Here is a 23,878-nt window from a genome sequence, read left to right as displayed (position 1 = left end):
AGAGCGAATCGTGGAGAGACGTCTGCTACCATTGGTCCCTCCGTGATAAGGTTTTAATTTTGAATCTTTCTTTACGGCGAAGGAGAGGCCACTACCCGGACTCCATCTAATCCCGGGCTCTTAGACTTGTAAGTGAAGGGAGATCTCCCTTTGTTATCTGGACTCGCATCTTCAGTAGCTCGGCCTGTTGCTGCTTGTGTTCTTAACATTTAACGGAGGTGGGGAGCTTTGGCTGGACTCGGCAAGATAGAATTGGGAAGAGGAGGCTTGAGGTTGGGTAAGAAGTGCTCGGCCTGGCTCCACCCTAACCATACTTGTATTTAATTAACACTCTGCAAAATATGTTCTGGAGTGAAGCATCTAACTTCTTTTGCACATTCCTTTTTATCTTTGCTATTCGGCGTTGTCTGGGGACCAGCAGCATCTGCATCACTTGGGCACTTATTAACGATGCAAATTACCGGGCTCCACCCAGACCCACTGAATCATAATATAAATTTTAACAAGAGCCCCCACCCCCATAATTCTTATGCACGCTAAAGTTTGCGAATATACGTTCTTGACATGCAATATTATTATATTCCTTGATATGCTTTTAATATCGGCTGACGTTTTACAAGAGTGTCAAAAAGTGTGCCCTGTTTACTTATGCCTAATACTGTGCTGGACTACGTTTTAGGGAGCTGCAATCTATTTAGAGAATAAGACAGGAACTAAAAAAGGAATGTTGCACAGCGTAGAACAAAAGCAAATATAATCAATTTCCAGAAATAGTCTATGAATGTTCAAGAGTAATGAATTGAACTAGTAATGGAAATTGATTAATTGACTGGAAGCTGTTTATAGGAAAGTGTAAGAAACCTACATAAAAATGTGTTTTACGGGATCCCTGGGTGGCGCAGCAGTTTGGCGCCTGCCTTTGGCCCAGGGCGCGATCCTGGAGACCCAGGATCGAATCCCACATCAGGCTCCCGGTGCATGGAGCCTGCTTCTCCCTCTGCCTATGCCTTTGCCTCTCTCTCTCTCTCTGTGACTATCATAATTAAATAAAAAAAAAAAAAAATGTGTTTTACAAGAGGGTAATGAAATGCAATTGTCATTTTCATCGCTGTCACGGTTTTGAAAATATTCCCTGACCAAAAGCACTTTTATCACAGAGAGGAGTTTTAATAGAAGCAGCAGTGCCAACTCCTGCAGAAGACTGTAATTATTATTACTCTTTTATTTATTGCATTTTCCTAGTGGACATAGTTTTGGAGCCATCCTTTAACCATGTGAAGGTGCAGTATGTGATTTGAAGAACTAAAAACCTCCCTCACTAAGAGATTTTTCCAAAATGTACTTGTAGTAAAGCATATTCCTTAGGAATAAGCTAACACTTAGCAAGAATGATTTTTTCATTAATTTATTGAAAGAAATTTATTTAGTGCCTGCTACACTCTTGGCCCCAAGGAAACAAAGATGAATAAAATTTATCCTAATCTTGAAAAGCCCCCAGTCCAGCTGGGTGACAAACATGCAAAAAAAATTACAATGCAATGCAATAAATGTTATAATTAGAGTATGTATAAAGTGCTATAGAAGCACAAAAGGAATGACATTTTCAACCAGTATAAATTCCATAAGAACAGAGACTATGTTGGCCTTGTTTGGAATTGTATTCCAAAACCTATCACCTCTACCTATCATGGTGGATGATCAGCCCTCAACAAATACCTGTGAGAAAAAGTAACAGCACCTGGAGCTATGTAAGTTGACCTGAACGAGGATACCCCAAGCAGAGGGAAAGGCTGATAGATAACTATACAAGAGAATGTTTTTGGTGGGGGCGCCTGGGTGGCTTAGCCAGGTAGGTGTCTGCCTTTGGCTGGGGTATATCAAGCTCCACACTGGGCTCCCTGCTCAGCAGGGAGCTGGCTTCTCCCTCTCTGCTTGTGCTCTCTCTGTCAAAGAAATAAATAAAATCTGAAAGACAGAAAGAGAAAGAAATAATTAATTTGGTGTTTGGTATATCTCAAGTATAAACCGCAATCGCTAGAAAGGATGAAACTGCAAAGAGCCATCGGACTAAATTGTGACAATCTATGAAATGTATGGTAAGGAATTTAGTTTATCCAGGGCATAAAAAGGAATCTTCAAATATTATTAAGCAAGGGAATATTCAGGATCTTTTTCTTTTTTTAACTAACAGCTGTGTAGAAAATGACTGTCAAGGAGAAAGACTGAAGGCAAGAGGATCATTAGAGGAATATTCAGAAAAACCCAAACTAAGGAACATTTTCCAAAACAACTGGTCTGGAGTTTTCAAAAATATAAATAGGAAGGAAGGCAGATACTTACATAAAGAGACTAGGGAACTGTTGTGAATTAAAGGAGAACAAAAAGACACAACAGTTAAATCCTGTGTGGAAAGGGAGTAGCTGTAAAAGATATTATTGAGGTAATTATGGACTGCTTATTAGACAATATCAAGGTTAAATTTCCTGACTGTGATTGTGGCTTTGTAGGAGAATGTCCATGTCCATATCCATGTTAGGAAACTTAAGTATCTAGACGTGAAGTATGATGTCTGCAACTAACTCTGCTCAGACAAAAACTAAAAACTATTATCATGTATGTGTATATATGTATGTTATACATATAAATGCATGTATATCTATCATTTTTTTATTCTGAAAAATTTCAAGCTTTGTGAAAATTTACAAATATAGTGTAATTGATACTCCTATTATTTACCTAGATTCATCAATTGCTGTCTTTCTATTCAGGGGTGTGTATGCGTGTGTAATATATAATATATGTATAATATATAAAATTATATAAGATATAGGTTTTTATATTACATATACTTATACAAATAACATATAGTGTATAATACATATACACACACCATAACAGAAAGAAAATTAACAGATAACAATTGGTGAATCTAGGTAAATAATAGTATATAAGCATACTCCCTCCTTAGCAGGGAGCAGGTCTTGGGGATTGATCCCAGTACCCTAGGATCAAGACCTGAGCTGAAGGCTGATGCTTAACTGACTGGGCCACCCAAAATATGCTTTTAAATCTAATCTAATATATAATATATATTTTATATTCTATAATGGAGTATCCTAATTTCCTCACCTACCTTTTTTTGGGTGTGGTAGTACAGATTGTTTTTAATCGGCTTTAAATTCCTTTCAAAACAAGGCAGGTACAAAGGAAGGAAAAGTACTTTTCAATAAAAAAAAAAAAAAAAAGGAAAAATGCTTTGAGTAATCATGAAAGAAAAGGGGCACCTATGTGGCTCAGTTGGTTGAGCACTGACTCTTGTATTTGATTCAGGTTCTGATCTCATGGCTTATGGGATGGAGCCCCACATCTGGCTCAGTGCTCAGCTGGAGTCTGCTTGGATATTCTCTCCCTCTGCCCTGACCCCTCTCGTGCCTTCTCTCTCTCTTTTTCAAATAAATTAATTAATCTTTAAATTAAAAAAAAGAAAACATGAAAAAAAGAGCTTCTATCTAGTGTTAATAGTGGGAATCCCACCTAGCCCAGCAAAAAGAATGTGTATGTCTCATTACTCTTACGGAAAGGGGACAGTATATGTGTTTTAACCTTAAGGAAGACTGCTATATATCCTTTCAGAGGATCATCCTCTGTGTAATATTTAATGATTTTAATAAAACAGTGATAATAGGGCAGCCTGGGTGGCTCAGCGGTTTAGCACTGCCTTCAGCCTGATCCTGGAGACCCGGGACCAAGTCCCGCGTCAGGGTCCCTGCATGGAGCCCCCTCTGCCTGTGTTTCTGCCTCTCTCTCTCTCTCTCTGTGTCTCTCATGAATAAATAGATAAAATCTTAAAAAAAAAAAAAAAACCAACAGTGATAATAAAACAGACTTTAGCTTGTTGAGTGGAACACTAATCTAAGAATTATCTCAGGTTGCACCTTTTTACCCTTATAGATTTGACATGTTCTATCAATTCTCTGCCTGTGCCAATTACTGTATTTAATTAGAAGTTTAGTAGAGTAACAATGACCCAGAGTCAAGGACACACACACACACACATTTACACACGGAGAGAAGAGAAATGAAAAAATATGATTTAGTTCTTTTTTTTCATTGAAAAATAATCTCCAAAATGACATACATCAACTTGTGTGTAGGACTCTTTAGAATTCGAATGCATGGGCATGTCCAGGAAAGGGATAGAAAGAGAAGGCCCAGTTTCAGAATGACAGTATTCTGTTTTTCTAGCTAATAATATATACCAGAGTTTAAAAATATATATATATAAAGAAATATATATATATAAGTATATATATATATAGAGAGAGAGAGATAAAGAAAAAAAATATATATATATAATTGGTGGCCTGTGTTCTGGGAGCTGAGCTGAGGAAAGGGATTGAGAAGTCTTACTTTTCAGTTCAGGATCATCCCCTATCTTCCGAATGATGATACAAATATGACTCTGCTATTGCTATGCCTGATGGCCTACAATTCAGCACCTCTATGGTTTGACTTATCCATCTGGAGCTGGAGAAGACATGATTGCCAGGAGCTGCCTGGCTAAGGACTGGAAGACAGACTCAAGAGGCCTATCTAATCCTTATAACGATTTAATTAGGGGCAGCCCGGGTGGCCCAGCGGTTTAGCACCGCGCTCAGTCCAGGGCGATGCTGGAGACCCGAGATCGAGTCCCGCGTCGGGCTCCCTGCATGGAGCCTGCATGTGTCTCTGCCCCTCTCTGTGTGTGTGTGTGTGTCTCTCATGAATAAATAAATAAAATCTTAAAATAAAAAGATTTAATTAATCCTATTTTTACCCCACCCCAAACTTTGAAAGGTACTAAGTGCTTTCAAGTCCAGAATCTTCTTAAGTTTCTAAAAATTGTCTTGCTTCCAGTTGACTGCCTATAGGCAGTCAAACCTCTGCTTTCTTCTTCTCTGCCAAGTCATTTACTACTCATCCACGTTCCATTTTCCATAATTTATTCTAAATTCATCATCTCCGGGATCCCTGGGTGGCGCAGCGGTTTGGCGCCTGCCTTTGGCCCAGGGCGTGATCCTGGAGACCCGGGATCGAATCCCACGTCGGGCTCCCAGTGCATGGAGCCTGCTTCTCCCTCTGCCTGTGTCTCTGCCTCTCTCTCTCTCTCTCTCTCTCTGTGACTATCATAAATAAATAAATAAATTCATCATCTCCCATGTCTACTCCCGTTCTTTGTTTTATGGGTTTATGATTTTTTTATTCCTTTACTGACCTACCTTTCTTTCCTTCTTTCTGGCTTCCCTTCTTCCTTCCTTTCTTCTTTCTTCCTTTTTTTCCCTTCCTTCCTTCCTTTACTTCTTTCTCTCTTTCTTTCTTTCTTCCTTCCTTCTTTTGTAGGCTCCATGTTCAGCAAGGAGCCCAGTGCAGGGCTTGAATTGAACCTGGGATTAATAGTTAGATGCTTAACCAACTGAGCCATACAGGCGCCCCCACCTGTCTGAATTTAATTGAAGTGGAGCTGATACACAAAGTTACATTAGCTTCAGGTATACAACATAGTGATTCAACAACTCTATACATTATGCTATATTCACCACTCCTTGGGACACCTGGCTGGCTCAGTCAGTAGAGTGTATGACACTTGATCTTGGGGTTATAAATTCAGGCCCAACTTGGGTGTAGAGATTACTTTAAAAAAGGTAAAAACTGGGCAGCCCGGGTGGCTCGGCGGTTTAGCGCCGCCTTCGGCCCGGGATCCTGGAGACCCGGAATCCAGTCCCAAGTCGGCCTCCCTGCATGGAGCCTGCTTCTCCCTCTGCCTGTGTGCCTGTGTCTCTGCCTCTCTCTCTGTGTGTGTCTCTCATGAATAAGTAAATAAAATCTTAACAACAACAAAAAAAGTAAAAATGTTTTAAAAATAAAGAAAAATATACTCACTACTCCTTGACTGTCTTTTTTTTTAAGATTTTTATTTTTTTAAATTGGAGTTCAATTTGCCAACATATAACATAAGACCCAGTGCTCATCCCGCCAAGTGCCCCCCTCAGTGCCCATCACACTGTTGACTGTCTTTTTTTGTGATGTTCCAGAAGGGATTGGACTAATATGTGCTAATAAATGTTTAGTAGATATATATGCATAATTTTATTATAAATTAACTGCTATCTAGTAATGATACATTTATTATAAACAATAATAAAATACATACTGTTTTTTTAAGACTTTATTCATGAGAGACATGGGGTGGGGGGGGCGGCAGAGACACAGGGAGAGGGAGAAGCAGGTTCCATGCAGGGAGCCTGACGGGGACTCGATCCTGGGACTCCAGGATCACGCCTTGGGCCAAAAGCAGGTGCTAAACCACTGAACCACCCAGGGATCCCCTATAATGTTCTTTTTTATTAAGTAAGTTCTATACCCAACGTGGGATTTGAACTCACAACCCTGAGATCAAGCATCACATGCTCTACTGACTGAGCCAGCCAGGCACTCCTATAATGTTCTTTCTTATAAATTTTATAAACAGTTGATTCTTAAAGAGTACTATTGTTGATTTTTACAGACTTCTCATATCTGTAGCCAAGCTACGGTTCCAATTTTTTTTTTTTTTAAGATTCTATTTATTTATTTTATAGAAAGAGAGCAAGTAAGGGGAGGAGCAGAGAAAAAGGGAGAGAATCTCAAGCAAACTCAGAGCTGGGCATGGAGCCCACCTGGGGCTTGATCTCACAACCCAGAGATAATGACCTTAGCTGAAACCAAGAATTGGACGCTTAATCGACTGAACCACCCAGATGCCCTGCTACGGTTCCAATTTATAAATAAGTATAGTCCTAATAGGAATGTCAGTTGATCTTTTCATTTACTCTATGGAATAAGATAAAGTGAAACATTCCAATAAAGATTGGAACTTCAATTGGAACTTCAGTTATGTAAGAATAAGCAACTTCTTTGGTGAATAAAACATGTTTTCAAATACAGGAATAGTGGGACACCTGGGTGGCTCAGTGATTGAGCGTCTGCCTTCAGCTCAGAAGCTGGGATGGAATCCCACATCGGGCTCCCCATGAGGAGACTGCTCCTCCCTCTACCTATGTCTCTGCCCCTCTCTCTCTGTGTCTCTCATGAGTAAATAAATAAATAAATCTTAAAAAAAAAATACTGGAATAGTTCTCAATTTTTTTATGCTTTTCACAATGTAACAACTACAAACAAGATACTTTTTTAAAAGATTTTATTTATTTATTTGAGAGAGATCCTGTGCACAAGCAAGGGGGAGGGGCAGAGGGAGAGGGAGAAGCATACTCCCTCCTTAGCAGGGAGCAGGTCTTGGGGATTGATCCCAGTACCCTAGGATCAAGACCTGAGCCGAAGGCTGATGCTTAACTGACTGGGCCACCCAAAATATGCTTTTAAATCTAATCTGCATCATTAACATTTTTTTTATCAGTCACTTAACAATCAACAATGTAATGAATCAAGCTCTGATTTGTAGTGTGTTGTAATATCCAAGGTGTAAATACTCCCATCATAGACAATTTCAAGTTTTTAATGTGAAGTCACTGAATGTGGAATTGGAAAAAAAATGAGCATTTTATAGTATTTTCACTATATAGATACAATAAGATAAACAACCTCAAGAGCATAGATAATAGTAAAATAATTAGGAAGTGATGAGTTTTGTATCATATTTATTACCATTTTAAATATAAATTATCTAATTATAAGTTTACATAATTTAATGGTGGATGTGTTTAATAACTTAACTCACAGACTTCCTGAAAATGTAACAGTTGGTGCCAACCCCAATACACCACTGGAGTAGAGACAAGGGTATAGCCAATCGACCAAGTGCCAACCCCAATACACCATTGGAGTAGAGACAAAAGTATAGCCAATCTACCAAGTTTAAACCGGAATGTCCAGCTCTTTTCTAAAATCTATTTTTATAACTGAAGGATTGGTGAATATAAAGAAAAAAGCAGGAGGCCAGTTCTCTGTGTCAGTTTGATGTCTAACAAAAGATATCTAAAGGGAAAGAGGGAACAGAAGTGGGGAGGGCTGCAGAGGGGCAGATGGAAGACAAGGAAAAGGAGGTTACGATGGAAGTCTCAGATTCTGGGGATTTCAGCCAGTGAACTCTGGACCCTGGATAGAGATTCTTAATGATATTTCTCCACAGAAAGTCATTGGCATGGATGTGGTGAGGTTTAATCATGTTTTAGGCAACGACAGGATTGCTGTCTTCCTCTGAGGTTTTCCTAAACATCTTCATTCAGAGGTTTTTATTAAAGAAATGTCTTTTTTTTTTTTTAAGATTTTATTTATTTATTCATGAGAGACACAGAGAGAGGCGGAGACACAAGCAGAGAGAGAAGCAGACTCCATGCAGGGAGCCTGATGTGTAGGACTAGATCCCCAGGACTCCAGGATCTCACCCTGGGTGGAAGGGAAGCGCTCAACCACTGAGCCACCCAGGTGTCCCAAGAGTATTACTGTTTTGTGTTAAGTTTGTTAAAAAAAGAAAAAAAAATCAATCCTTTAGACATCCTTTGTATTTAATAATCCCTGCTTAGCCTTCTTTCATTATTTCATCAGGGAAGACAAGTGATATAATAAAAGTGAAGTCTGCTCCAAGTCTCTAAGAACAATTAAGAAAAACATTGTTAGTTTGAGACTTGGCATCAGTTCAATAAGACCTATCACGAACCTCTCCTTCTAGAAGGGCTGTTAATATATGCACTGTCACCCATTGCCATTAGGGGTGCCCTCTGCAAGACCAAAACTCTTGGAACCACAGGCACTTCTGAATTTTTACAACCACAGTGAGTAAAAGGAGGTTCTTCAGCCAGTACCATCTGAGAGCTGAGCAAGCATAGAGCTGCATACCAAGTATTGAAAGGTTACTGGGTGAACAAAAGCGGAATGAGTGTGAATTTTAAAGGCCAATTGTTCCTATTCAAATCAAAGTTTGAAGCGAAGGAGGCCCAGCCCTTAAGACCATTTTTAGTTCTGCTACTTGAATAACATCTTTGTTGCTCAGGTAGCAACAGCTGAGATCAGCAAAGCCCTTCTGTACATCAAACTAGCTCTGACTTAATTTTCTTCAGAAAAAGATCTACACTAAACTCTAAATACACTAGACAGGGTTTTTAAAAGCCCTATAACGGGATTCCTGGGTGGCGCAGCAGTTTGGCGCCTGCCTTTGGCCCAGGGCGCGATTCTGGAAACCCGGGATCGAATCCCACGTCGGGCTCCCGGTCCATGGAGCCTGCTTCTCCCTCTGCCTGTGTTTCTGCCTCTCTCTGTGTGTGACTATCATCAAATAAATAAATAAATAAATAAATAAAAATCTGGGCTTAAATTTTTCTTTACTTAAGGGTACTTCTGGGATGCTGGCAGCAACCTATTTCCTAACCAAAGCAGTAGGTATAAGGGTGTGCTCACTTTGTGATGATTCATTGAACTGTACAGTTAAGATTTTTGCATTTTCTATATGTACATATTATTCTAAAATAAAAATGTAAAAAAAAGTTTTTTCTACAGAAATCATGCCCAAGTTCAAGCAACGGAGAAGAAAGCTAAAAGCCAAAGCAAAAAGATTATTCAAAAAAAAAGAAGCCTCTAACTCTCAGCCCAAGCTAATTATACCTCCTCCTCCACCACCCTCACCGGAAAGGTAAGGTGAAAGTGTGGAAAGACAAAATATTGAAAATCTGATCCATTAAGGATAGGGTTACCAGATTTAGCAAATAAAAATACAGAATGCCCAATTAAATTTAAATTTCAGATTTAAAAAATGAACATTTTTTAATTGAAACATTTATAATATACTAAAAATTATTCATCCTTCATCAGAAATTAAATTTTGACTGGGCATTCTAAATTTTATGTAGTGACTATAGTTCAAGAGTTTAAATGAAGTAAAAATCACAAGAAATTGTACTGGAGATGCACAGTAATTATTTTCTCCTTCCCTAGTCAATTTAATTGTATAAACCTGGGAACTAAGTGATGAAAGAAGGGTATAGGATTGGAATTTCAGTTTTAGTTTTGGTAAGTTTGGTCAGTTATTCTCTGGGATGCAGGTTTAAACACGTTGCTGAAAGAGACTCTAAGTTATAGGAACCCTAGGATACTGGGTTTCACGATGACATACTTTATACTTTTTGTAATTATAGCTCTCTTTACAGAAAAAAAATTTAAATAAACAGGGCCTCAAAAAGCATTAACCATGATATTATCCTTAACGCTTCTCTGTCTTGAATATTGGAAATGGCCCCTGACTGGTCTTCCTTCTTCTGCTTTTGCCAACCTCTGCAGTGTATTTCAGTGCAATAGTCAGAGTGAGCCAGCTAAAAATCATGTCATATTGCCCCTCTGCTTAAAACTTTCCAATGTCTTTTCTAGGGTACCTGACTGGCTCAGCTGGAAGAGTGTGTGACTCTTGATCTCAGGGTCGTGAGTTTGAACTCCATGTTGGGTGAAGAGATTACATAAAAATAAATAAAAACTCTCCATGGCATCCTCTCTCAGAGTCAAAATTAAAATCCTTTGTACGGGATCCCTGGGTGGCGCAGCGGTTTGGCGCCTGCCTTTGGCCCAGGGCGCGATCCTGGAGACCCGGGATCGAATCCCACGTCGGGCTCCCGGTGCATGGAGCCTGCTTCTCCCTCTGCCTGTGTCTCTGCCTCTCTCTCTCTCTCTGTGACTATCATAAATAAATAAAAAATTTAAAAAATATATTAAAAAAATAAATAAATAAAATAAAATCCTTTGTACAACCCCACAGTCTGACTTGACATTATCTCATAATCCTCTATCCTTCAGTTTCTCCACCCTAATCATCCTGGCCTCCTTGCTATTCCCTAGACACTTCAGACAAGCTGCTATTTCAGGGCCTTTACACTTACTATTACTGTTGCCTGAAATGCTCTTCTCCCAGATATTTGTATTGCTGGCTTCTTCATTTTTTATCTTTATTTTATTTATTTATTTATTTATTTTTTTTTTTTAAGTAGGTTCCACACCCAACCGGGGGCTTGAATTCATGACTGTTGATCAAGAGTTCTACTGACTGAGCCAGCCAGGCATCCCCGTATTGCTAGCTTCTTTACTTTGTTTAGGTTTCTTTTCTCAAAAGTTGCCTTCTCAGTGAGACTTCCCTAGCTACTCTACCTAAAATTTCACCTCCACCCAACATTTCTTTCCTGCTGTATCCTTTTCCTCATAGTATTTATTCACTATATAACAATCCAATATGTTACTTATTTGCTTACTTTTACCTTTCTCCCAAGACATGTAAGTTCAATGAGGGCAGGGTTTTTCTGTATTTTGTTCATTACTGAATCCCTGATGCCTCTTTATATACAATTTACTTACTCTAAAAAAATAAACTGTTGCATAAGTACATCACAGAACTCTAGAATTTAATGAAGAATTTGGCTTTATGTAGTCTCTGCTCCTGAGTCATACTATAAAACTAGTTTGTTTTTGTTTTTGTTTTTGTTTTAAGATTTATTTATTTGAGAGAGAGACAGAGCGAGGAGAGGGGCAGAGGGAGAAAAAGAATCCAAAGCAGACTGCTGCTGAGCATGGAGCCTGACTCAGTACTCATTCTCATGACCCTGAGATCATGAGTTGATGCTCAACCAACTGAGCAACCCAGGCACCCCACAACTAGCTTGTTTTAAAATACAGGCTATTATTCCAACTCAGGAGTTTTTTATTTGTTTGGTTTTGTTTTTCCTACAGAGTGATTATTCTTTCAGCAGATACAGCCCTTAGCAGAAGCTTGCATAGATCATCCTGGAATTTCAGATTTCCCAATATCTCAGATAAAGTAAAACTTTGGACAAATAGAGTGTGGTCTATATACAAGTGGTGCCAGAACTGTATGGCCCAGGTATGTGTTTGACATACTGGTATGTGTTTGACATACTTGTTTTCAGCAATATGGTTTATCTACATACTTGGTATGTATGTTTACGTGTGTGTGCTCAGGTCAGCAGAACACTCAGGCTAAGCTCAGGTAAGAAGAAATTATGGAGTTATGTATGCCTTTGCTTCTGTAAAACATACATCAAATCACTTTCTTCTCTCTTTTTTCCTTGTCCTTATTGTGTTGCTTATAGAATTAAGGCTTGTTTATTTTTAAATTTCAGAGTTTAGAAGTATTGAAAGATACCATCTTTCCATCCCATTTCTGCCGCCGAGAACTTCACAATCTAAGACAACAGTTTTGCATTTTGGAAAGTGAATTACACAAGCTCCAAGAAACAACGAAGGTTAGTATTGTTAAATAAAAAAAGAAATCCAGAATTAGGGAAGGAGAGGTACAGGCCAAGTGCTAGTCTGGGGCCTGTTTGCCCTCAGATCTGTTCCTTTGGCTTCAAGGCTCTGCTCTGTACTGTACTGGGGCTAACACATGAAGGCTGTATGTCCCAAGCTCCATATCACCTGGTTCTGGTTGTACTTGGTTAATGGGAGTTGCTGATGAGAGACTGTCAGGGGTGTGGAGGGAGTGTGTTTTTCCTCTTTGTTCTCTGCATTGAGCAATTTCTCCAGGATGGTTGTTGTCTCCCTCACTCCAGCTCCCTCCAGGTAAATCTACCATTTTTCTTGATTCTCTGAGTTAACCCACCTCTAGAGATCTGGTTTACTGCTCTTCCCTTTTCCTTCCACCCTCAAGGTATTCATGGCTTTCTGCAGTTGCTAATCTCTGGGCTCCTTCAATGTCCCCTGTGTCCTTTTCAGCTCTTTCATCATTAAAGTAACCAACTCCCTACGTTACATTCCACCTCTTTTAAATACTCAGGATGATTTCTATTTTTTTGACCTGATAGAGGGAGAAAAAAAGCTATAAATATCCACTCTTTCTAAACTCCCATAAGCAGGATGCCTGGGTGGCTCAGCAGGTGAGCATCTGCCTTCAGCTCTGGGTGTGATCCCTGGATCTGGCTTGAGTCCCACATCGGGCTTCTCCCAGGGAGCCTCCTTCTCCCTCTGCCTGTGTCTCTGCCTCTCTCTCTGTGTCTCTCATGAATAAATAAATAAAATCTTTTAATAAATAAATAAATCTCAAAAAATAAACATTGTAGTGAAGCTTTTGGGATTACAACCATTTTCCCAGAATTTGTACCTCAAGGTGAATTAGATGGGAAGAAAGGCAAATCACCTAATTCGTTAGGCCTGAGTTTCCACATCTAAAAATGAGGATGGGGATCCCTGGGTGGCGCAGTGGTTTGGCGCCTGCCTTTGGCCCAGGGCGCGATCCTGGAGACCCGGGATCGAATCCCACGTCGGGCTCCTGGTGCATGGAGCCTGTGTCTCTGCCTCTCTCTCTCTCTCTCTCTCTCTCTCTGTATGACTATCATAAATAAATTTTAAAAAAATTTAAAAAAATAAAAAAATAAAAAAAATAAAAATAAAAATGAGGATGATACCATCTGTGGTGAGCTGAATCAGTCGCCTCCAAAAGATATCTCCAAGTCCTAATCCCTAGAACCTGTAAATATTATTTAATATTATTATTAAAGTGGGGATCCCTGGGTGGCGCAGGGGTCTGGCGCCTGCCTTTGGTCCAGGGCGCAATCCTGGAGATCTGGGATTGAATCCCACGTCGGGCTCCCGGTGCATGGAACCTGCTTCTCCCTCTGCCTGTGTTTCTGCCTCTCTCTCTCTCTCTCTGTGTGTGACTATCATAAATAAATAAAAATTTTAAAAAATATATTATTATTAAAGTAATCTCTACACCCAACATGGGGCTTAAACTTACTACCCCAAGATCAAGTATTGTATACTCTACTAACTGAGCCAGCCAGGCCCCCCTTAAGTTAAGGATTTTAAGATGAGGAGATAATACTCTATTATCTGGGTGGGCCCTAAATCCAATGACAAATGTCCTTATAAAAGAGATACAGAGGGATGCCTGGGTGGCTCAGCAGTTGAGCTCCTGCCTTTAGCCAGGGCGTAATCCTGAAATCCTGGGATTGAGTCCCACATTGGGCTCCCTGCATGGAGCCTGCTTCTCTCTCTGCCTATGTCTCTGCCTCTCACTGTGTGTTTCTCATGAATAATAAAAAATAAAATAAAATAAAATAAAAAAATAAAATAATAAAATAAAATAAAATAAAATAAAATAAAATAAAATAAAATAAATAAAAAATAGGGCAGCCTTCGTGGCACGGCGGTTTAGCGCCACCTGTAGCCTGGGGTGTGATCCTGGAGACCGGGGATCGAGTCCCACGTCAGGCTTCCTGTATGGAGCCTGCTTCTCCCTCTGCCTGTGTCTCTGCCTCTCTCTCTGTGTCTCTATGAATAAATAAAATATTTTTTAAAAAAAAGATCTATGAGAAAAAAAACAATGCAGAAAAAAATAAAATAAAATAAAATAAAATAAAATAAAAGAGATACAGAGCAGGGCGCCTGGATGATTCAGTGGTTAAGCATCTGCCTTAGGCTTGGGTAACAATCCCAGGGTCCTGGGATCAAGTCCCCCATTGGGCTCCCTGCTCAGTCTGCTTCTCCCTCTGCCCCTCCCCCCTGCTTATGCATACATTCTCTCTCTCATAAATAATCTTTAAAAAAAAAAAAGAGAGAGAAAAAGAGAGATACAGAGCAAAACATGAACAGAGGAAAAGAGGAGCAGTGGAACTACAGGCAGAGACTGGAGTGACAGAGCCTCAAACCTAGGAATGCCCTAGCTATCAAAAAGGAAAAGGCAAGGGTTAGAGCATTGGAAGGTAACTGTCAACGTGATTTTAGACTTCTAGCCTCCAGCACTGTGAAAAAATGAATTTCAATTGTTTTAAACCATCAAATTAGTGATAATTCGAGACTGCAGCCATAGGAAACGAATATACTACCTTACTTCATAGGGTTATTTTTCATTTCCTAGGGCTGCCATCATGAAGTAGCATGGACTGGGTGGTTTTTATAACAGAAATTTATTTCCCACAGTTCTAGAGACTAGAAGTCTAAGATCAAGGTGTTGGCAGAGTTAGTTTCTTCTTAGGCCTCTCTCCTTTGGCTTGTCTTCTCACGGTGCTCTCAAACGGTCTTTTCTCTGTGCGTACACGTCCCTGATGTTCCTCCTGTAGGTCCAAATTCCTTCTTTTTATAGGAATTGTGGGGAAAGGGTTGAGGGGGGACACAAACCCATAACATTTCTTATTCCTTTTTATCAGTACTTGAATATACTACTACATTCTTGGCTGCATTAAGTTTTTTTCTGTCAGGAACTCTCTTTCCCTAAACCTTATCTCCCTTTCTCTCTTGAGATCTGATCAGTTGCAATTCATCTTTGAGATTATAGCTAAATATCACTCCCCAGGGCATCTGGACAGTTCAGGCAGTTAAGAGTCTAGCTTCAGCTTAGGTCATGATCTCCAGCTTCTGGGAACAAGCCCCACATCGGGCTCCCTGCTCAGCAAGGAGTCTGCTTCTCTCTCTCTCTCTCTTTCTCCTGCTGCCGTCCCCACCACTCATTTTCTCTCTCTCAAATGAACAAATAAAATCTTTAATAAATAAATAAATATCACCCTCCGGTTTTCTCACTATTCATGCTCACAGCACACTTTATCATTTTCACTGAAGCATTTTTTTTTGTTTTGTTCTGCATGTGTGTGTATGTGTGTGTGTGTTTAATGTCTGCCTTCCTTACCAGACTGATGTAATAGACAAGGTTGACATTGTACCTATAGTGCTGGCATATTGCACACACAAAACAAATATGTGAATGAATGAATGAATGAATGAACTAACTTGTGATAAATGAGAAAATATTATAAAGTGCATTGTATACTGAGAAAGCATTCAATACATGGTAGCTATTATCTTGATGACTCTGAGCCACAAGAACCAAATTAATCTGTTATTCATTTGCTAAATGTTTTCTTACAGGCTGTCTTAGAAAATTCTTCCTGCCCAAGCTGTGGTCAAATGTGTCACATAAGTGGTAAACTTACAAATGTGCCTGCCTGTGTTCTGACCACCCCTGGAGAATCTCAAGCTGTACTTCCTCCCTCGCTGCCACAGTCAGCCACCCATCTTCCTCCTCTTCCACCTCCGCCTCCACCCCCTCCACCCCCTCCACCTCCTCCTCTGCCTCCACCTCCACTACCTAGGGCACCTTTGCTGCTCAGAAAATTCGATCACACTAAAGCACTTCAGGTAGGAAACAATCTAGTAATGATGTGTTTTGGTCAGTGTATAATGGCATAGTAAAGTAAGGTGGCCTTTTAAGACTAAGCTAAGGGCTTTGAGAGGAAAGCTGCATTTTTTTCTGATTCCATATCTTAATTATGTCAATTTTTATGTTTTTAAAACTCAAGCCTTTAGGAACTCACAAAAGCTGGATTTAGAAATAAAAGTGATTTTTTTTTTTTTTTTTTTTTTTTTTTTTTTATGGGCAGCCCCGGTGGCACAGCGGTTTAGCGCCGCCTGCAGCCCAGGGCATGAACCTGGAGACCCTGGATTGAGACCCACGTCAGGCTCTCTGCATGGAGCCTGCTTCTCCCTCTGCCTGTGTCTCTGCCTCTCTCTCTCTGTGTCTCTATGAATAAATAAAATCTTTAAAAAAATAATTTAAAAAAAAGAAATAAAAGTGATTTTTTAAAAGGATAAATGAATGAAAGCCAGTAGATTGGAATATTCTTAATGGCTTCCCAGTATATCTTTTACCAAAAGAAAAGCCTCCCTGGGAAACCAAATTAAGAACAGAAGATGGCTTAGTGAGTAAAGTCAAAATAAAAAGAGTTGGGATGCCTGGGTGGCTTAGCAGTTGAGCTCCTGCCTTTGACCCAGGATGTGATCCTGGAGTCCCAGGATCAGAGTCCCACATTGGGCTCCCTGCAGGGAGCCTGCTTCTCTCTCTGCCTATGTCTCTGCCTCTCTCTCTCTGTCAATCATGAATAAATAAATAGAATCTTTTTTTTTCTTATTTTATTTATGATAGTCATACAGAGAGAGAGAAGAGGCAGAGACACAGGCAGAGGGAGAAGCAGGCTCCATGCGCCGGGAGCCCGATGTGGGATTCGATCCCGGGTCTCCAGGATCGCGCCCTGGGCCAAAGGCAGGCGCCAAACCGCTAGGCCACCCAGGGATCCCCAAATAAATAGAATCTTAAAAAAAAAAGAGTTGGTGGATACTAAAGTATAATGTCATTAAGCTAGAGGACCACTCTCTATTAATTCCTTATCTACCAAGGAGATCAGAATGTTTGTGAATCACTAAGATAAGCATGACTCTCTTTAAAAATCTGCTGAATTTTCACTCCAGATACATTTGGTTTAAAATGACTGAATTAATTCCAGAATCTATTATGTTTGCTATAATGCATACTTCTCTGGCTATACATTCTTGTTGTACGGGAACTGAGGCAATTTTTAGGTTAATTGAGGCAAAACTTCACCTTGATTTGAGGAACTCCTTCAACTTTTGTCTTATTATAATGACTCCTTAGGAAAATGCATAGTTGCAGGGAACTAGCCTATCTCACATTTACTATCAAAGCCTTACATTTTGATGAATACTTTGCAATAGCATTAGCATCCATGGGTACTGAAAACAGAATCATTCTTGGTTAAATGAAAAGGATTTGACAGGTTCCCAGGGTAAATAAGAGTTAGTTTTTAAGTGAGTCTTTAAAAACTATATCTGGATTTGCATTTGACTAGATATCCTGGTTACAATTTGAATTCTAACCTCTCCATGTATTTTAAGGCTGGACCATTAAAAAAAGATGGACCCATGCAGATAACAGTTGAAGATCTACTCACTGTGAAATTAAAGAAGACACAGTGTTTTGATGAAAAGAAGAAGGTAAGATGTTACCGACCCTACACATGGTCTTTCAGCTTTTAACCTGGCCGTCTCTTCCTGGAAAACAAGCATGAGTCTTATGTACAGAAGCCATACTGAAGTATTTGATGTTTTATTTGTGTAGTTTTGGATCTCCTCAACAAAATATGTAGATCCCAAAATTATTTAATTAGGCAATTATATCCACCAACCATTAGTCTAAAGAAGTAGAGACATAGTTTGAAGCTCTGGAATAAAACTTGAGTAGTGGATATATCTTACACTTTCTAATACTCATTGTTTCAGCATGTTTACATTTTGAGTGATATTTTTAAGTGTGTTTTTTGATACTTTCTCATTTTGTGATTAAAGTTTGTGCCATCACCAAAAGCACGGAATCCACTAGTTACTGTCTCTGACCTCCAGCGCGTCACCCTGAAGCCCAACTCCAAAATGCGATCAACTCGAGTTACAAATGTCTTAATGTAAGGGACTGCACCGTATTATGCTCTACTGTTACTTAAAAGAATTATTTTTTTGCTTATCTCTAACTTTGAAAGTTATATATGCTCATTGTAGAAAACTGGAAATCCACAGAAAAATTTAAAGAAGAAAACAGGGGCACGTGGGTGGCACAGTCAGTTAAGCATCTAACTTCGGCTCAGGTCATGATCTTGGGGTCCTGGGATTGAGCCCCATGTCTGGCTCCTCACTCAGCAGGGAGTCTGCTTGTCCCTCTGTCTCTCCTCTCGGTGTTTCTCGTGAATAAATAAAATAAAATCTTAAAAAAAATTTTTTTTAAAAACCTAACATGTCTTGGAATTGATGAAATTTGTGTGTGTATAGCATGTGTGTGCATGTATACATGTTTGTGTACCTGTATATGATCATATTGTACACATACATAGTTAAGGCTTTTCCAGTTTAATGTGTCAAGACCTTTCCCCCATCTTATCAAAAATCAGTGTAAAGCATCATTTTGACTTCTTCAGTATATACAGTTCATTACACGTAAACTTCATAGATAAACTCCTGTTTTGAGACATTTAGGTTGTTTATGATCTTTTATTTCTAACTCTTCAGTGCACACCCTTGTCCATCATCTTATGTGCATACTGAGTTTTTGTGCATAAGATGGATTCTTATATGGATAATTACTGAGTCAAGAAGTATTACTTATTAGGATGATTATATCACCTTATGCTCCTATCCGGATCTACTGCTTTTTTTTTTTATTTTAAGTACACTCCACACAAAAGTGGGGCTTGAACTCATGATCCTGAGATCAAGAGTCATATCTCTACTGACTGAGCCAGCCAAGCACCCCTCTGCTGCTATTTTTTAATGTAACAAATAGAACTAATTTCAAGGGCATTGCCTATAGAAATGACTGCTTTGCTTGGGGAAAAATGATAAAATCTGGCAAGTTCTAACTTTTATATCTTTATTTCATCAGTACCCCTGGTAAAAGCCAGATAGATCTGCGGAAACTACTTAGAAAAGTTGATGTAGAGAGGTAATACACTTTATCTCTATGCTTTCTAAATCCATTTGAAAAGTTGGCATAAAACACAGCTTCTGATATTGCCAATACCTTTGTAGGAGCCCAGGTGGAACCCCCCTCACCAATAAAGAAAATATGGAAACAGGAACTGGGCTGACTCCAGTAATGACCCGGGCCTTGAGAAGAAAGTTTCAGGTAAGCATGGGAAGGGGAGGGGAGAGGTAGGTTCTTTTTCTTCAAAATCATTTATTTAGGTGATTTTTATTTTTTTAAAGATTTTATTTATTTATTTATTTACTTACTTACTTACTTACTTACTTACTTACTTATTTGAGAGAGAGTGTACAAGCAGGGACGGAAGGAGGTTGAGGGACAGAAGGAGGTTGAGGGACAGAAGGAGAGGGAGAGGGAGAAGCAGACTCCCTGCTCAGCAGCGAGTCTAACCCAGGGCTTGATCCCAGGACCTGGAGATCATGATCTGAGCTGAAGGCAGATGCTTAACTGCCTAAGCCACCCTCTTATAATAAATGGTACCTTATGCTTTATAAAACACTTTCATATTTAGGCTTTATAAAATTCTGTGACATAGCTAGCATTATCATCTCTAACTATGAATGTCTAGTTTTATTAATTCCTTTAGTAAGTATTTATTAAGCATTTCCTAAATGCCAGGCACTGTGCTGGAGTACCAGGGATATGGTGGTAAGCAAAAACAGACCTAGCTTTATTGTCATAGAGCTTTCAGCCTAGTGGGAAAAATAGACATTAGTCAAATAATCACATATTGGTATTCTACACTGAGGTAAGTACTATAAAGGAAAGGGACAGAGTCTGTGGGAACCCATAGAGGAACTTCATCTAGCCTGGGTGATTTAGGAAGGATTCCCTTAGGAAGTAATGAAGTGAGACTTGAAGAATGAATAGGCATTAACTGGGAAGCATACCTGTGGGATAAGGGGGTGGGCCCACCAAGGCTGTCAGGGCAGAAAGAGCTCCAGGCAAAAAAAAAAAAAAAAAAAGAGCATATGCAAGGGTCTTGTGATGTAGGGATCAGATCATGCACACTTGATAGGAAAAGGTCCTGGCAGCTTTCTTCTTTGTCACCTGCATGTAGGATCCATACACCAAAATCTTGTTTATCAGTGGGGCCTGATGTGATTTCTTCCAAACTCTGTCATCATCTCCCTATTCACCTCTATCACTGAATCTGTGGGGAGTAGCAATCCTTCTGCCACTCCTACTAGAGTGCTGGGACGCAGGGCTCCTGGACTCTTCTCCATTTCCCTCTGGCAGTAGAGACACACCAGAGACTTCACTGCTGACACTTTGCCACCCCAACACGGTCCTCCATTTGTTTGCTCATTAAGAATCAGTGCCTTTTACAGACAGCTTGGTATCCCTCTTGCCAATCAACTTGGTCCTCCTGGACATTATACCACCTTCTTTGGAGGTATGGCTACATTCCTCTTTCCTCCTTTTGGAACATCCAGTAGGAATCTACCCCTAGCTCACATTCTTTGGTCATATCACAAATTATGAAGGGCAAGGACAGAAGGCAGAGGCCTCACTAAAGGACTAAGCCCCTTCCTTTCTTTGCTCAGCTCTGGGATTCTTTTTTGTTCCTGTCCTACCCCATAATTACTGTAATGAGTTGAGTAGCATGGAAATAAATGAAATATGATCAATAATAAGCACACATATTGAGCTACAACATCAAAAATCACAGAAAAGATCTCTGTCATATGAGGTATTTGCCAAAATCCACTTAGTAGGAAGAAGTTTTTTATTTTTATTTATTTATTTATTTAAGATTTTATTTATTTATTCATGAGAGACACACAGAGAGAAAGAAAGGCAGAGACACAGGCAGAGGGAGAAGCAGGCTCCATGCAAGGAGCCCAATGTGGGGCTCGATCCTGGATCTCCAGGATCACACCCTGAGCTGTAGGTGGCACAAAACCACTGCGCCACCCGGGCTTCCTGAGGAAGTTTTTTAAAAACTGTTGTTAGGGTAGCCTGGGTGGCTCAGCAGTTTTGCACCGCCTTCAGCTCAGGTTGTGATCCTGGAGTCCCCCGGGATTGGGATCGAGTCCCACATCAGGCTCCCTGCGGGGAGCCTGCTTCTCCCTCTGCCTATGTCTCTGCCAGTTTCTCTGTGTCTTTCATGAATTAATAAACAAAAATTAAAAAAAAAAAAACAAAAAAAAACAAAAACCGTCGTTAGACATAGAATGACCCTTCCTACTTAGCCCTTAGGTTTCCTTTTTCCTTTAAGTCTGAAACAATTGTATTAGTTAGGTTTTGCATTTGGTAACAAAATTTGGTTTTGCATTAGGTAATAAAAATCTGACCACCATGGCTTAACCAAGTAGGGGCTTACTTTTCTTACTGCATATTCCCTTGGGAAGTAGGTAGGCCATAACTGGTATAGCAGCTTCATCAAGTCCTCAGTGTTCTTTCATCCTTAATGTGTGGCTTTTATCTTCCTGGTAAAGAATGCATACACCTCCTAAAGCCTGGTGTCCACATTCTAGGCAAGATAAGGAAAAAGGCAAAGTGCAAAAGGATATCATAGCTAAGCTATCCCTCATCTCTTAAAACAGGTTCTATCTAGGAACTTCTGATTATATCAGAGAAACTGGGAAAGTGGGTTTTAGTGGTCTGGCTGCATTACTGCCCTACACAAAATATGGATTCTGTTAGTGAGGAAGGAGTCTGTGTTGGCCATAGGAACATAATTCATATTATAATTGGGACCCTTTTTCTTTTTTTCATAGATGGCTCACCCTAGAAGCCCAACTCAAACTCTGCCACTTTCTACAAGTAGCTTTGATGAACAAAACTGATGCCAAGCTTGCCTGACTCCATGTGATGATCCATAAAATATACAGATAAAACCACCCCAACCCTTTTTTAATATAGTAGGGTATGTATAAATAATTATGCTAATATATATAATTTCATTTGAAGAATTAAAGTATTGCAAGCCCCCATACATACTGTGATATAAAGTGGGTATTGGGTATTTTTTAGTTGGCATGATCAATAAGAAAACAGATGGGAAAATGCAATCCCCAGAGTGATGTTTATCCTGGAATTACCCAATTTAGGTTGGAAAGCTTGTTCAAATTTAACTAGATAACAAATTTGTATTCAATAGGTACACTTAAGATATTAAGAAAATAACCTGATTTCCTTAAAAGTAAAATAAAATAAAATAAAATAACCTGATTTCCATTCTTGCGTATTCTCAGGTAATTAAAAAGAAAAGTATTTCAGCCTGTCAAGCTAATACATTCACTAAGTACTGTAGACTTGGGATGCCTGGGTGACTTAGCGGTTGAGCATCTGCCTTTGGCTCAGGGCGTGATCCCCGGTGCGGGGATCAAGTCCCGCAGTGGGCTCCCCATAGATAGCCTGCTTCTCCCTCTGCCTATGTCACTGCCTCTCTATGTCTATCATGAATAAATAAATGAAATCTTACAAAAAAAAAAAAGTACTGTAGACTTGATCAGTAAAAATGGTCCTCTAGATTTGATTTGTTTACTGTAAACAGTTAAGAGATAAGACCCTCCCCCATCTCAACCCAATTATTTTCCAGAGGGATTTGAAGTAAAATATCCAATTTAACCATAAAAATTAGAATGTATCATGTCTAGCAGCTAGAAATGATACCCAGGTAGTCATATCTGGCTCTCTGAAGTCTGATATATTTTTTTCTTTGATATTTGCTGTCCACATTTGTGCAGCTAACTATGAATTTTATGAGAATCTCAACATGAAGCTTGAATTCCCACAGTGGTCTGCCAGGTATTATCTGAAGTCCATAGCAAATCCTCTATGAAACCTAATTCCTATCCTCAACAGCCTGTAGCTTCAATCACTGTAATAATACATACCTCACTGAATTTTTGTTCTTTCCTGCTAGTCCAGACTTGCCAGATTTAGCAATTATAAACATATGATGATCAAATTTGAATTTCAGATAAAAAACAAATAACTTTTAAATATAAATATGTCCTATTAAACAACAGATAGGGTTTTTTTTAGTATAAGTATGTCCCAAATATTACATGGGAGTTATATATTTATACTAAAAAATTATTCATTATTTATCTAAAATTCAAATTTAACAGGACATTCTATATTTTGGCTGGTTACCCTATCAGTCAGTCCTCTACAAAGTTGCCAAGTATTTCTGGGAACTCCTAGCTTGTCAGACATGTCTACTTAGTGGTAGACACAATTATAGCTTCAGTCAGGATCTCCATTACTAATGTGTTAAGTATCATAGAGGAAGGGGAACTCTGATTAGGGTGAGTTCCTGTAACTGGAGGTGCAGTATTAGCTTTGATCCCCTGCAGTTCCAAGAATAAGGATCACAGATGCACATGGATAGGAAATAAGGTGTTTCAGATTGTCACTGAACTTCCTAGCCTGATAGGAAGCAGCTACACAGATGACATCCTTGAAATAGCATCATTTTAGCATAAGCTAAAAAAGATATTTTAGTAATTTCCCAGAAGTGCCTATATCTCCACAGATACATATTGCTTTGAGATGCCAAATAAAGTGTTGTGGAAAGTGAGC

General features: G+C 39.4%; 1 protein-coding gene across 3 annotated transcripts; it reads left to right on the top strand.

Moving 5' to 3' along the window:
* Positions 1 to 36: 36 nt before the first annotated feature.
* Positions 37 to 23,292, top strand: PRR11 (proline rich 11). Of its 3 annotated transcripts, none has more exons than XM_041725983.1 (10): positions 37 to 128; positions 9,529 to 9,661; positions 11,737 to 11,887; positions 12,147 to 12,269; positions 15,886 to 16,155; positions 17,707 to 17,805; positions 18,157 to 18,269; positions 19,241 to 19,300; positions 19,387 to 19,483; positions 22,066 to 23,292. In XM_041725983.1, exons 2-10 carry the CDS (start codon positions 9,534 to 9,536, stop codon positions 22,132 to 22,134), a joined length of 1,110 nt encoding a protein of 369 aa, XP_041581917.1. In that variant the 5' UTR covers positions 37 to 128; positions 9,529 to 9,533; the 3' UTR covers positions 22,135 to 23,292. The 3 variants fall into 3 exon arrangements, with proteins under 3 accessions (XP_041581917.1, XP_041581916.1, XP_041581918.1); XM_041725982.1 differs by having other exon boundaries at positions 82 to 128; positions 9,517 to 9,661; XM_041725984.1 differs by lacking the exon at positions 37 to 128 and adding an exon at positions 245 to 277.
* The last annotated feature ends 586 nt before the right edge of the window (positions 23,293 to 23,878 follow it).

The sequence above is a fragment of the Vulpes lagopus genome, chromosome 12 (assembly GCF_018345385.1).
Source record: "Vulpes lagopus strain Blue_001 chromosome 12, ASM1834538v1, whole genome shotgun sequence".
Taxonomy (NCBI): Eukaryota; Metazoa; Chordata; class Mammalia; order Carnivora; family Canidae; genus Vulpes; species Vulpes lagopus.
This window is presented reverse-complemented; position numbering and strand designations above follow the sequence as displayed.

Excerpts from the sequence above, each read along its gene's own strand:
- PRR11 (XM_041725983.1), top strand. The coding sequence starts at position 9,534 with ATGCCCAAGTTCAAGCAACGGAGAAGAAAGCTAAAAGCCAAAGCAAAA. Across the intron at positions 17,806-18,156 it reads GTTTTGATGAAAAGAAGAAG|TTTGTGCCATCACCAAAAGC; the intron begins GTAAGATGTTAC and ends TTGTGATTAAAG. Across the intron at positions 18,270-19,240 it reads CGAGTTACAAATGTCTTAAT|TACCCCTGGTAAAAGCCAGA; the intron begins GTAAGGGACTGC and ends TTATTTCATCAG.